Source organism: Arachis stenosperma, chromosome 6, assembly GCF_014773155.1.
Source record: "Arachis stenosperma cultivar V10309 chromosome 6, arast.V10309.gnm1.PFL2, whole genome shotgun sequence".
NCBI lineage: Eukaryota > Viridiplantae > Streptophyta > Magnoliopsida > Fabales > Fabaceae > Arachis > Arachis stenosperma.
Genome location: NC_080382.1, coordinates 7580748 through 7596176, shown reverse-complemented (window position 1 = coordinate 7596176; position 15429 = coordinate 7580748). Strand labels below are relative to the sequence as shown.

The following is a 15429-nucleotide window of genomic DNA, read 5'->3' as shown; positions in this document are numbered from 1 at the left end:
CAATATATATGAGTTTTCACAACTTGGCAAAGGCAGAGGGGGTTGGTTGCATGACTGTGTTCTTGACTTCTTGCAGAAAGTAGAATCCTCTGCTTCGTTGAATATATAATTAATATGGTACTCCACTCATTGGCTATTGTATCCCTTGTTCTGTCGCCCTCGTTACTAACTTACTATTACTTCAAACAGCATTGTTTTATTTTATTTTTTTTCAAATTAAAGAAACTGTAACTACTTTAGGAAATGATTTACAATATTAGAAAAGCTGTCATTATAAAATGAAAGAATACAGGTACAATATTCCTAGAAATATTCTCATTGCATACGTTATTATCATATACTCTAGCTAGTCTCTCTATATCTATCTATCTATCTATCTAACACGTTTTATTAGTTTGGATTTCCATGATGACTATGATTACTTGTTCCTGAAAATGAACCCCGACAATTTGTTTGGATCATAAGCGGAAATTAAAGATAGCGTTACGTGTAAATTAAGTCCCCCTATTGATGGCGCAATATGTGAATATACATGCCTAGATGCATATCTTATTAGCAGCCTTTAACTCTATTGACAAATTTGATGTCACGAAAAAACACCACCCATGACTCTTAGTCCTATACATAGATAAATCATGAGATTATAGACATGCTAGAAGCAATGTCTAGATTCGTTATTCAGAAATCATTCTCTAAACGTATGTTCAGGATTAGAAACAAACCTCTCGTGAGGGAATTAAAGTGAAGCTACATGATTGAACAATCTTATATGTATATTCTTATTTCTTTTCAGAAAAGAAGAAAACCTTATTTCTTTTTTAAATAATCTACGGTTAGTTTAGCTTCAAAGCCTAGTTTGATTCTATATGCGAATCAATACAAGAGACCTCTAGTCAGCATAGACTCTATCTTCATTCTTCAACGCTTTTCTTTTTCTACATAAAAGCTTTTTTAGCATGCAAATCCAAAATTAAAAGACTCTTGCGTTTAATTTGTCTTAAATTTACAATTAGTAACACAAATAGAACTTAGAATAATGATTGTACTTGCATTCATTTATTTCATACCAAATGTGTCGATAAAAATAAGTTAAAGAACTATTAAAATTTATATTTTTGGTTATTAATTAGTTATTGATATTTAAAAGTGATGTAGGTTAAAGTACATTGTAAAAATATTAAATTAAAAAAATTAAATTAATAATTAAAAATAATAAATATTTTTTTAAGTGTCAATAATTTTGGTTTCTCCGAATAGTCAGCTCATTCGTCCACTTGAATAAGTATCGGAATTTTGAATTTCGTCTTATGCATGGAGTAATTTATTGATCAGCGACAGACTTTTAAATAAAACTCAGATCTATAATAGATTAATCTTTAATCTACCGGATTAAAAATACCGTGTGGACAATAAAAAAAATAACCTTGCATTATTAACTTCAACTAATTAAATATTAAGTGTGACTGGTAATAAAAATTTATTTACTACTGTCATTAGATTCTTTTCCCGAGATAAAAGTAAGTTGGGCTCGTAAATCCTTGCTTAGTTAATCAATGAGGCCTTGAAGATCCAAGCAAAACATCTAACACTACAATAATTTTTTTTATGGATAAATTTTTAACGATAATAATAAGGTAATGATCATTGTATATTTTATTTAATTTATATAGTATATATTTATCGTTATTACTTCATGTTATAAGGATATTTTAGTATAATTATATTGCGTGACTATGATGTCTAATATTTTAAAAAATATTATTAAAATTAAAATAATACTTTTTAAGGAGTATTGTTTAAAAAAATGATATCAAAATATAAAAAATATAATTTTAATTTAATAATATTTGTATAATAATTACCATAATTATTATAATATAATTATATTAAAATCTATTTATTATAATTGTAATTATATATTTTTTTAGCTATTAAAAATATTTTTATTGACAATCGTATAATTTTTACTAAATTTTTTTAGTAACAAAGTATAAAGACGGCTGATATTTAATTATCGATAACTATAGTAACGATTATTTTTATGGTTCTGTTAGAAAAATAGCTAATTAGAGCTAACTAATTGAAAAATAAAAAATCTGTTATAAAAAAATATAACTTTTCACTATTTTAATTTTTTGAATTTTAAAATAAAAAATATAAAAGGTTAATTTGAGTTATTTTATGTTATAGTTGGCTCTCTAGAATTTTTTTTTATTTTTATTGTTATTAAACATAAAATAAATAACGGTTAAAAGTAATTGGTTTGAGTATTTAAGAGTGCTGATCAAACTGAGAGTAGTGAAAATTGCTTTTTGCTTAATTTAAGGGAAAATCAGAAAAAGCTAAGCATTATTATTAAGGTGAAGTAGTGCATGCAAATGCATTAACGTAACGTGGAACAAGCCCAGGGTGGGTTGGGAAATGCAGCTAGCAAGGACCTAGAAGGAAAATTGTGACGGGGTCCCATTAGTTTTATAATTTATTAAAGAGCAATGCTAGGAGGCCAGCAATTTTTGTGATTGTTAGCCATCAACTAGCTATCAGTGATGATTTGATGGTGTGAGATTGGTGTGAAATTTTATCCAATGGCTCACATTCTTCTGCTGGTTACATGCTGGCCAAAATTCAATAAAACTGCTGGTCCCCTAGACTTTTCCTTTATTAAATTAGTATGGTATAATAATGTATAGTATATGGTGACATGCGCATTATCATCAACAACAAACAAATTTAGTTGCTTCAAGACTCATTCTTATTAAACGCATTTAAACCTGCTAGGTACGCGCAAGCCCCCAAAGCTTCTCAAGAAATCGAATCCAACTCTTTCTTTTCTTAAAAAGATATAAAAGAAAAATGTGTAGAAAATATGGTTGCTACCGTTTCTTTTACTCATTTTTCACGCACGATGTCATTCACCTTTTTTATTGGTTGTGTTTATATATATATACCCATCTTTCTCTACTTGCTTCTCCATCTCTTATTATTCTCATTCCCTCTCCCTCTCTCTCTGCCTAGATACACTTCTTTTCTTTTGAACTTTCTCCCTTCATTGTTCAAAAGTTCAAAGGCAGAGAGAAGAGAATAATGGCGAGAGGTCTCATTCCATTGTTGTCAATGATTCTTGTTCAGTTGGCGTATGCAGGGATGAGTATTACCTCAAAGCTTGCCCTAGAAGGTGGCATGAACCCTCTTATCCTTGTTGCTTATCGTCAAATCTTTGCCACTATTGCCATTGCTCCCTTCACTTATTGGCTCGAATGGTAATATATCAATTTGGATTCATTTACTGTAATAATCATATCCATCTACTTATTTTTCCTACATTATTGTTATTATTATATCCATATGCATGCATGAATGCTTAAATGTTAATATATATGTTTGTTCTTCATATTTTGAGCATTATATTATTATATGAAGCAATAAGAAAAGCTAAACTGAAGGAAATAATGAAGTGAATGCTTTGTAAAAAATAAAAAATATTAAGTGACTAACATTTTTTTTTCTTGCATTTGTCGATTTTTAGTTTTGAACTAGAAATACTGGTTTCTTAATATTTTTTTTAATATAATAAGATGATGAGTGGGGCTTCTTGCTTAGCTTGATGCTAATTAATAAGTGAGAGTTTACGGAAAAAAGATCTTAAAGAAAGAGAACATCGCAAAATGGTAACTAACAGCCTTTTTTGCTTTAAGCAGAAACAATAAAGACTAATTTTTTCACTCTATTAGACTACATATAGTATAGTATAGACTACTCATTTTTTGGTGCATTTACATCTAACTCGTCAGTTTGTTACTATCAAGTAAAGTAAGTACACCAAAATGATGATAAGCTACACAAACATTTTCATGTAACCTATAAGAACACCACTAGTGATGACATGCATGCTTAGCTTGACACGTTACGAGTGGTGTTACGTTCCAGTAACTTTAATTTCTACTTTTTCAAATTAGGCATGGTATACAAGAGTTTCCAAATTCATATAGAGTCTCATACAAATTAAATGGGTTGTGTTATAGTAAGGCGTGATTTGGATCTAACACGTTTATTTTGGGTGAATACTATTTCACCTATTTGATTAAATAATCGTTTAACTATTTTTAACTATTCATATATACTTATTCCAAGGAAAAGTTTCCGTAATTGTCTTTCAGGTTCCTTCTTCATCAAATTAATTTTACAAAAAATATTAGAAAATCAATAAAATTTATTATTTTTTATTCATAATTAGTTAACCAACAATGTTTAAAGGTATAAATTAAAAATATATTATTAAATCATTAAATTAAATAATTAAATTAATGACTAAAAATACTGACTAAAACTAATATATTCTACGGACCTTTGATTTTTTTTCATAATTTCATTTGAAATTAATTCTAAAGTAAATTAAGTACCTTATTCGTGATACTTTTATAAAAATATTGGTAAAATATTTTTAATAAAAATAAATATATTTAGAATCAAATTGTTTGAAAATAATAAACGAGAAACCAAACAATAATCTCAAAGGATAAAACAAACTTAATCTATCTTGCAAGTTACTCAAATACAGAACTAGGACTCCATTACGTATAGCTCTTATTACATATCGATTCTCTGTAATTTTTGTCTTTATTTTCTTTTCTTTTCCTACGCTACAAAAATATACCGAGCCAACTCATTAAAAACAGTATGCAAATATTGAAATATATAATACATCTTTGAAGTGGAGGGGAAGAAAACACAGCCAAGATATAATATAAGTTTTTAATTTTGGCTTGTATTTGATTAATAATAAAAAGTTAACAAGTCGGATCATTATATATGCTCTGTTTTTGTGTACATCTGTTTTATATATTTTTATTTTTAATATTAAAATTGATCGATAAAAAATATGAAAAAATGTATTTTTATACCATAAAAAATATATAAAATAATATAAATATTTTATTTTATGTTTCTATTTGTTTTATTTTTTTGCATTGTGTGTAATTGTTGTTGGTTTGCGTCCGTAGGAAAACAGTTCCGAGGATGACAAGGCGCGTTATGCTCCAAATAGTACTTTCTTCCATAACAGGGTAAGCTTTTGTGCTTTTCTGTCCTTTCATAGTAGTCGCTAGCACTTAATGCCAAGAGTTTTTCAAATTCAGCCCATTTTGAGTTATGATTCTTTTTTCCTTTTATCACTAAGCTCACACACTTAATTTGAATTTTGAAATGCAGAATAACAGGAAACCAGGTTCTGTTCTTCGTGGGTCTAAAATATTCAACTGCCACAGTTGCGTGTGCACTCACCAATTTGCTCCCAGCTTTTACGTTTGTCCTGGCAGCCATCTTCAGGTAACTTCATATAAAGATAACTGTATATAAATTTTTTTATTAAAAAAGAAATGGCAATGGCAATGAATTAATTATATTGAATAAATTGTGTAGACAAGAGAGTGTGGGAATGAAGAGAAAAGCAGGGGTAGCAAAGGTGTTAGGAACAGTAGTGTGTGTAGGTGGAGCACTGCTTTTATCATTCTACCACGGCAAAACAATTGGTATAGCAGAATCAAGCATTCGTTGGAGCTTTGCGGAGAGAATGGAAGGAAGAAGCAGCTCCAACGGGAACGGAAGCGCGCTTCTGGGTCCTTTTCTTCTTGTGGTTAGTGCCCTTGTTTGGTCACTTTGGTTCATAATTCAAGCAGACATAAGCAAGAATTTCCCAGCTCCATATACGAGCACAAACTACATGTGTTTCTTGGCCAGCATCCAGTGTGTCCTTCTTGCCTTGTCTTTTGACCATACCCCCTCTTCTTGGTCCCTTCATGATCCTATCAGACTTGTCTCTTCTCTTTATGCGGTACTACTTCTAATTCTACTTCTTTCTTAGCTTTCTTTATTCATATTATTATAGTTAAACAAAAATAATCTATACTAAAATCAATCGATATATATTTATATATATTTATGAATATTAAGTCATATATTTTCTTAATTAAATAATTAATTTCAGGGGGTAGTTTGCACTGGTCTAGCGTACTGTCTCATGTCATGGACCATTGAGAGGAAAGGTCCTTTATACGTTTCAGTATTTAGTCCATTGCAACTTGTTCTCACTGCTGTTGCTAGCTGGGCATTGCTTCGGGAGAAACTATACATTGGAACGTATGTCTTTGTAATAATAAATTCAAATTCTGTGATCTTGTTTAATTAATTAATAAGATAACATGTCTGATTTTATTTTGTTTTGTGGGTGTAGTGTGATAGGGTCTGTGCTGATAGTTGGAGGGCTATATTGTGTTCTATGGGGAAAGAACAAAGAGATGAACGAGATCATTGCTGAAAAAGAGACAGTCAAGTACAACGAGAGTAATGCAAAGAATAGTGATTTGGAGTTACCATCTTACATACCATCCAACAATGGTAATCATCGTGTAATTGTGGATGTTGCTTAATATATATACACATAGACACAACTACCCATTAAGGGGATTGAGGATCGGAGATCATAGGACATAAACTAAGATGCAGCACATGATTCATTCATTGCAGGATATGCTACTACCAATTATTAGAGCTAGGCTCACCATCTTTCTTTATCTAATTTTTCTTCTCTTTTTTTCTCTGGTGAGATACGTCCGAAATATGATGGAATTCTCTCTACTCTCTAGCTAGCTAGTGTTGTGTTTAATATTGTATTAGTGATTTGAAATTGATTCACAACGGTGGTATCACTCTTTCTGTTGGAAATTCCTTGCAATTGCATCTTGATTAAATTACATGTATCCATCTCAGTTATAGCGTACCTAGCTAGCACCTCTCTTGACTCTGCTTGCATATTTGATACACGTTTCTTCAGCTAGTACAGCATTATGGTGCTAAGCGTAAATTGAATAGGAAAAGAATTAATCAATGAGAGAGTAATTAGGAAGAAGATAATTTTATTAATGAAAAATTTTAAAGAACAAAAAAATATAAATCACTAATTCAATGTTTTCAATTATTATCTTATTATATGTATTTACAGCAAATTAATTAACTAATAAAATTATTATAATTAGGTTTTAGACCTATTTTTACTTGTTACATTGTAAAAATATATAAATCCTAATTCTAATTACAATTAAAAAATAATTAATCTTAAAATAATCTTTTATCTTATTTTTATTTTATTGTCTTAAATAAAAATTAGTGTATATGTACCTTCGTGATGCAAGAAAAATATTTAATATTTTATTTATATCTAAGGTATTTTTAATAAAAATATATATGTTAACATATTTGATGGTTTCAGTGGCTAAGAGAAGGGGGGGTTGAATCTTAGCCCCCTTTTTGATGCTAACACTTGCTGACCTTCAGAGAAGACTTTTCTGTTTTTACTCGTCACTGGACACGAGCAACTTTGTTTTGTCTCGTTCCTTGCCACGAGATTTTTCTTTTTGTCTCGTCACTTGACACGAGATAATTCTGGTTTTTACTCCTGTGTATTTGAAAACAGAAATGGAGTAGAAAGGAGAAGAAGATTGCACCCAGATATATCCTGGTTCGGCTGCTAAGTGCAGTGCAGCCTACATCCAGTCTCCATCACAAACATGATGGAATTTCACTATAATCAATCTGATTACAACTTGTAAAGTGCTAACCCAACTTAAAAGGGGATTCCCACAGAATCATGATACACAACATAGATGAACAAAGGACCTCTAAGACATCTATGGCTTTTTCTTTTAATTTTGCTCTCTCTCTGCCTTTTTCCGCTCTAAGGCTTTTTCATACAAACCTCACTTGTTTGCCTTTTTCCATGAGACTCAAGACATGACAAAATTAAACAGAAAAATTACAAAACAGAGAACATTGAAGGAGAAGAGAAAACTGTTAGCTCAGGTAGCTCTGAGAACTCTGTGCCTTGCACTCTCAAATTTTTTCCTTGCTTCAAACAGTGGTTGTTCCCCCTTTTTAAAGAAGAGGAAAGCCTCCACACTTGAAGCCAAAACCGAACCAACTTCTTCCTCCTTCAACAAACACAGAACCGGTTCGGCCACACAGAGAGAGAGGAGATAACCATGCATTAACCAACATGCAATTACCTCTAGTCCTTTCTTGATCATCACCCTTCATCAATCCGGGCTCTCCATCCTTGGCTTGTTCTCCAAGATGGATTTCTGGCCCTTGATGTCTCATGATGATAATGACTTCATTTGCTTCAATCTCTGCCTTCAACCATCACTTCGCCACTCTAGCTACTCCCTGTGGTGGTTGAGCAGAATCAAAGACAAGCCATGCTTCAAGAATCTCTTCTCTTGGCCGAATCTTTATCTTCCTTTTCTGAGCATGAAGAGCTCGAGATTACCTCACCAAATCTAACCACATTTGGTGAAAATCTCAGCCACAGCTCATTTTTATTTTAATATATTTTCTTGCCATCATTAGCTTGATGGTCTTGTTGCATGTAGCTTCTTCCTTTTCTTGGTTGAAGAACATTTCTTCCATTGTTTCCTGGACAAGGACTGAAGAAAGAAGAGGAAAGAGATGAGAGAGAATTAAAGAATCTGAAGAAAAGTAATGTAGAGTGGTTAAACACATTAATTTGAGAATAGCTTGCTTTTACTTTCCTTAGAGTGGCGTGCATAGTCATAATAGCCATCAAATCAATCTTCTCTCTCTTTCTTATGTGTCCAATGCATTAAATTAAATTTGAATTCCATCCAAAGTGAGAAATGGAATCCGTGGGAGGCAAGCAACCAAATTCAAAGAGTTGGGTTTTTCATTAATGTGCCCCAATCCCATTTCTTCTTTCGGACCATGCATGCTAAACAAATTGGGCTTGTGACATTATTTAAATTTCTGGCCCAATAGTAACATTTGCTTTCCTGATGAAATTTGGAACTTGCACAAAGCAAATGGAAAGCATGTAACACACTTGGGCTTAGAGCAATCAAAATCATTTGGGCCCAAGTAACATCAAATCAGCCATATTCATCATATATTATCAAAACCAAAGGCTGAATGTATTTTGGGCTTGCACCAGAAAATTGTTTTCGTCCCAATATTAAACCTGCACAACAAAATTATTTTAATTAACACATTAATCAAGATTAACTTAATAACTTTGCTGTTAATAATGTTTGATCATCATCAATTTAGTTTAGAGTTTTCCAAACTCATCAATCTCCCCCTTGATGACAAACATTATTAAAATTGAAATGGAAAGAAATTTTGAGATTGAGTAAAGAATACTCCCTTTGAATTTGAATTTCTCCCCTTTTCTAAATGTCACATGGCTCCCCCTTAATGTATGCTATTTTACCAAGGGAAGCATTAACCTGTAACATTTAAATCAAGCTTCAAGTAACAATGTTATTTAGCATTTTTATACATGATGCTAAATGCTTGATTTATGAGCAGTTTTAATTGATAATCAAAACTCATTTGATATCATAAACTGATTTACTGCTCAAACTACAAAAAGTATCCAAATATTTTTCAAACATTTTCCTGTTTAGGATATCAGAGCAAAACAGCATGATGAAAAATATTTGAAGAACAAAACAAGGCAGTTTTGATATTTTACACAATTTAAAAGAACTGCCAAAAATAAATTTTCAATCCAACAAGTTTATCAATGATGAATCAACAGCCAGGCATCAAAATAAATCAAACATCATTATAAACCAAATGCCAAATAAACTAATCATGATAAACCAAAAACTAAATGCAGTTCAAACAGCAATGACCATAGTAAAACCAATACAATAACAACATGCATTCTTTGAACAAGGGTGATTATGAATTTTCAAAATTGAAAATTTCAACCCCTGTTCCCTTGTTTTCCAGCCCCTGTTTTGTTCCAATTTCAATTTTGGAACCTAAATTTCCTCCCCCTTTTGTCATCACGGGGGCACCTGCACAAAATATGATTAACATAGTAAAATATTCAAGATAAAGTAGCAAAAGTATATCACAGTATCCTAGAGATTATCCTAGAGCAGTGAGTATCAAGTCATGCTCATACAAAAAAAAACAGATTGAGCCTAATGGAGCCAATATCGAACAGAATAACCACAGTTACTAATCATCAGAGAAATGAATGTCTTCTTCCTCAGCGCCTCCTTCACTATCATCTCCCAAATCCTTTTTAAAATGTTCCAGCATCAGGTCGACCCTTTCTTTGCAATTTTTCCAGGCTTTCTCACTCTCATAAGCTTGCTTGCGGGCCTCTTTGTGAGATCGAAACATCATGTCCGCCATGTTTGAAAATTCTCCCAAAATCTGTTGGATGGATTTGATGGTTTTGGAAGATTCTGGCCTGCCTTCATAGTCACTATCCGATGCAGCAGATTTTCGCCCCTTGGTTTCCTTAGCCGCTCCTCCTCCTCTGATTGAAGACACCTTGTTTTCTACCTTCTCATTTAACAAGTCAACTTTAAAGTACTCAAAAATTCTTGTTAAAAACATACCGTAAGGCAGGTTAGCCTTTCTGGTGCTTCTAACAGAATCCCACATGTGCCTAATCATAATATAACCAAAGGAGATAGGGGTAGAGGTAACCAAAGCAAATAATATGAGACAGTCAGAAAATGTTACTCGGTTGTGTGAGCCACTTTGGGGAGTCAGAATATGAGTGATGATTCGGTGAAGCAGGGAATTGACTGATCCTAGAGCTTTGTGGGTTGGAATGGTGCCATGCAATCCAGAAAGATTCTCGCAAATGTGTTGGAGAACAGTCTTGTATGGAACACCGACTTGTGTGTCCCATTTCTCCGCCATATATGCTCGCGGTCCTTCATCCTTGAAGCCCAGGGCCGCTCCAATTATCTCAGCATCAAGGGCTATTTGAACCCTTTTGACATAGGAATGAAGGGTACCGTCAATGAGCCGCATATTAGCATAAAACTCTCAAACAAGACCAGGGTAGACTGGTTTCTTGATGAGGAGCAAAGGCTTCCAGTTGAGAAGTTCAAACGGAGAGGAAATGTTGATGCCCTTGTTGTCGAGATTTTCGAGGCTAACAAGATAGGTTGTGCACAAATGGCGCTTCTCCACAACCTCTTGGTGAAACTCAAAAGAGGTGCAAGAGTTAAATCTGCTTGGATCAAAGTGAGAGTGAGTCTTGCCATACTTGTCTCTGAATTCCATGGATTCCAGGTTTGGAGGTTCAGTCGTTTCATTGAGTGCAAACCCCTGATTCTTCTGTGAGCCTTTTCCGGGGGTAGTTCTCTTCGGTGATGAGGGTGGAGGTGAAGGAGTGGAAGTATGAGATTCTTGCTCTTCTTCTTCAACTACAGGTTTCTTGTTCTTGCCTCGGCCTGAGCTTTTGTGGGCAATAACCTTTTTTCTCATGGTGGTTGTTTGTTTGGACGGTGGTGAAAGAGAAGATGATGAGGTTGAATGAATGTGGATATGAGTGTGAGTTTGGGGTGTTGATGGTTTTTGAGAAAATGGGATTCTTTCACTCTTTCTTGGCGCGGTTTTCTTTTTCATGGTAATGGAGGAATGAAATATGAAAGGTTGGGTGATAACCGAATTGAGTGAGAGAGAAGCAAGGTGGGTGACGCATTAAATGAGGCTTGGAGAGAGAGAATGGTGGAAACAATGACCATTAGTGGGTGGTTAATGACCATTATGGGTGGTTATTACTCAAAAAGATGATTTTCCTTTTAACTTTTGAAATCTAAAACTGAAAAGTTGATGCCTTAAATCAAAGGATTAGATGGAGAGAGGGATTTGATTTGACAATAACCACTTCCAAGAAGATATGATGACACAACTTTGAGATTTGATTTTCAAAAAAAATGAGGAACTAACAAAACGGTCAAAGTGGGGTCAACAGATTTTGTGGGACCCATAGGAGTTTATTTCTGCGCAGCCTCCCCCTTAACCATTGCTCCTCCATCAAGCATTATTTTTCATCTCGTCCAAACTTACGAGCAAAACTGAACAGAGTCACATATTCACAGATTTTCAATGAAACTTAAATCAAACATTCCCAAACTTTTTCTCAAGGTACAGAATCTGTCTTCACAGAGAGGTTTTGTAAAAATATCAGCAATTTGGTCTTCAGATTTTACAAATTGAATATCAATAGTACCCTTTTGTACATGTTCCCTAATGAAATGATATTTTATCTCAATGTGCTTTGTTCTTGAGTGCAAGACAGGATTTTTTGAAATGTTTATAGCACTCATATTATCACAAAATAAAGGAATACTATTGATCTTTAATTTGTAATCTTCCAATTGTGTTTTTAACCAAATTAATTGAGAGCAACATGCAGATGCGGAAACATATTCGGCTTCAGCAGTGGATAGAGCCACTGTGGCTTGTTTCTTGCTTGACCACATGTTGAGTGAGCTTCCAAGGAAGCAACACATGCCGGAGGTGCTCCTCCTATCCACTCGATCTCCCGCATAATCTGCATCACAAAAATCTACTGCACAAAAGTCATCAGTTTTAGGATACCATAATCCATAATTACAAGTTCCCTTAATGTATCTAATGATGCGCTTAACAGCCGTAAGGTGGGATTCTTTTGGATTAGATTGAAACCTTGAACATACACCCACACTTTGGACTATATCCGGTCTAGAGGAGGTAAGGTACATAAGTGAACCTATCATTCCTCTATACCTTGTTTCATCCACATCTTGGCCATCATCATCCTTTTCAAGTTTAGTATTGGGATGCATAGGAGTGCCCATTGATTTGGAATTTTCTAGGCCAAACTTTTTGATAAGTTCTTTGGCATACTTTCCTTGGTAAATAAAAGTACCATTAGGAGTTTGTTTAATTTGGAGGCCAAGAAAGAAAGTAAGCTCTCCCATTAAACTCATCTCAAACTCACTAGTCATGAGTTTTCCAAACTCTTCACACAAGGAAACATTGGCCGATCCAAATACAATGTCATCAACATAAACTTGAACAAGAAGGATATCATCATTAGATGCTTTAATGAATAAAGTAGTGTCGGTGGTTCCCCTTTGAAAATGATTTTCCAACAAGAAGGCACTAAGCCTTTCATACCAAGCTCTTGGAGCTTGTCTAAGGCCATAAAGAGCCTTAGTTAGTTTAAAAACATAATTTGGAAACTCTTTATGTTCAAAACCGGGGGGTTGAGCCACATACACTTCCCTATCAATAAAGCCATTAAGGAAAGCGCACTTAACATCCATTTGAAACATTTTGAAACCCTTATGGGCAGCATAGGCAAGAAGCAACCTAATTGCTTCCATTCTAGCTACCGGAGCAAAAGACTCATCAAAATCAATACCCTCTTCTTGATCGTAACCTTGGGCCACTAATCTAGCCTTGTTACGAACAACTTGTCCATCCTCACTAAGTTTATTTTTAAATACCCACTTAGTACCCGTTACCTTCTTACCATCCGGATGAGGTACTAATGTCCAAACCTTATTCTTGTCAAATTGAGAAAGCTCCTCTTGCATGGCCTTAACCCATGATGGATCTTCAAGAGCTTGTTTGATATTGTTGGGCTCCATTTGTGACAAGAGAGCAAGGTTGCTAGGTTTGGTTTGCCTTTTGGTGGAGGATCTTGTGGTTACACCTTGAGAGGGATCACCAATGATGAAGTCATGAGGATAGCCCCTCATGGACTTCCATTCTCTAGGCTTTCGGACAGGTGTTGAGCTTTGATGAACTTCTGGTGGTCTCACTATTTCAGTTTCTCGTCCCTGCTCAGGAGACAAATTGGAAAAATCTCCTTCAATCTGAGGAGACAAAACTGGACTGGCAGATTCTTCATTTTGGACAGATTTGGGATTTTCTTTGCTTGTTCCAGCTCCTTCTCCATCTGAATCATTATCTATCACAGTACTGGGAATTAAGTTAGAATCACAAAAGGTAACATGTATGGATTCCTCTATTGTCCTATGCTCCTTGAGATAAACTCTATAGGCCTTGCTTGTGGTGGAATATCCAACAAACATTCCTTCATAGGATTTTGGATCAAATTTTCCAAGATTTTCTTTATTATTAAGCACAAAGCATTTGCATCCAAAAACATGAAAGTACTTAAGATTTGGAAGGGTTCCTTTCCATAGCTCATAAGGGGTTTTCTTTAACCCCTTTCTAATGATTGTTCTATTCAAAATATAACATGCTGTGTTCACAACTTCAGCCCACAAAAATTTAGGAATCTCATTCTCACATAGCATAGCCCTATTCATCTCTTGAAGGCTTCTATTCCTTCTCTCAACCACCCCATTTTGTTGGGGAGTTCTAGGACATGAAAAGTTATGAGAAATTCCTAAATCATCACAAAATTTTTCAAAATCTTGATTTTCAAATTCCCTTCCATGATCACTTCTCAAATGAGCAATTTTTAAATCCTTTTCATTTTGAATTTTCTTGCAAAGAGTGGAGAAGGCATGAAAGGCATCATTCTTATGAGCAAGGAAAAGTACCCAACCAAATCTAGAGTAATCATCTACCACTACAAGACCATAGTGTTTTCCTCCTAAACTTTGAGTTCTAGTAGGACCAAAAAGATCAATATGTAACATCTCCAATGGCCTTTTGGTTGAGATTCCATCTTTTGATTTAAAGGAGGATTTTACTTGTTTACCCAATTGGCAAGCATCACAAGTAAGATCCTTATCAAACTTGATGTTTGGAATTCCTCTAACCAAATTCTTTTTAACTAGCTTAGAAATTTGGTACATGCTAGCATGTCCCAACTTTCTATGCCAAAGCCATTTTTCAGATTCAAGAGATGTAAAACATGTTATATTTTGTTCCTTTAAATCCTCAAGAGTTAATCCATACACATTATTGCATCTCTTGGCTTCAAATAAAATATCCCCAGTTTTCTCACAAACAACCAAACAAACAAATTTTTTAAAGATAACATCAAAACCTAAATCACACAATTGACTAACACTAAGTAAGTTATGTTTCAAACCATTTACAAGAAGCACATCATTTATACAAGAAGAAAAGTTTTTACCAACTTTCCCAACAGCCACTATTTTTCCTTTTGCATCATCACCAAAAGTGACAAGTCCTCCATCATACTCATCTAGCTTTATGAAGAATGTTGTCTTTCCGGTCATATGCCTAGAACATCCGCTGTCCATATACCACATGTTCTCCTTTCTTTTGGATGCTAGGCACACCTACAAAACAATGCTTAAGAGACCTTAGGTATCCAAATCTTTTTGGATCCTTTTGCGTTAAACCATCTTCTATGTCCTAAGCCATTGTAATCAAAAATAACTTTACAAACTTTATCACCAATCATTCTTTCACCAAAGAAACATTGAATAGGAAAGTGTCCATTTCGATTGCATAGCCTACAAAATCTTGGAGTTGCTGTTTTGTTAAAGTGAGTTGGGTCTCGATACTTTGTATCATTTAAAGATGAAGCAATGTTTTCAGAATGTGATTTTTCAGATTTATAAAAACCCAACCCAGCTTTATCATAAAGAGGTTTTTGACTAGCCA

At 33.9% G+C, this 15429-nt stretch overlaps 1 protein-coding gene across 1 annotated transcript; it reads left to right on the top strand.

The window, feature by feature from the left end:
- Positions 1 to 3084: 3084 nt before the first annotated feature.
- Positions 3085 to 6481, top strand: LOC130932502 (WAT1-related protein At1g09380). Its single transcript, XM_057861830.1, has 6 exons — positions 3085 to 3260; positions 5001 to 5063; positions 5209 to 5325; positions 5419 to 5830; positions 5984 to 6135; positions 6230 to 6481. Exons 1-6 carry the CDS (start codon positions 3085 to 3087, stop codon positions 6423 to 6425), a joined length of 1116 nt encoding a protein of 371 aa, XP_057717813.1. The 3' UTR covers positions 6426 to 6481.
- Positions 6482 to 15429: the final 8948 nt, after the last annotated feature.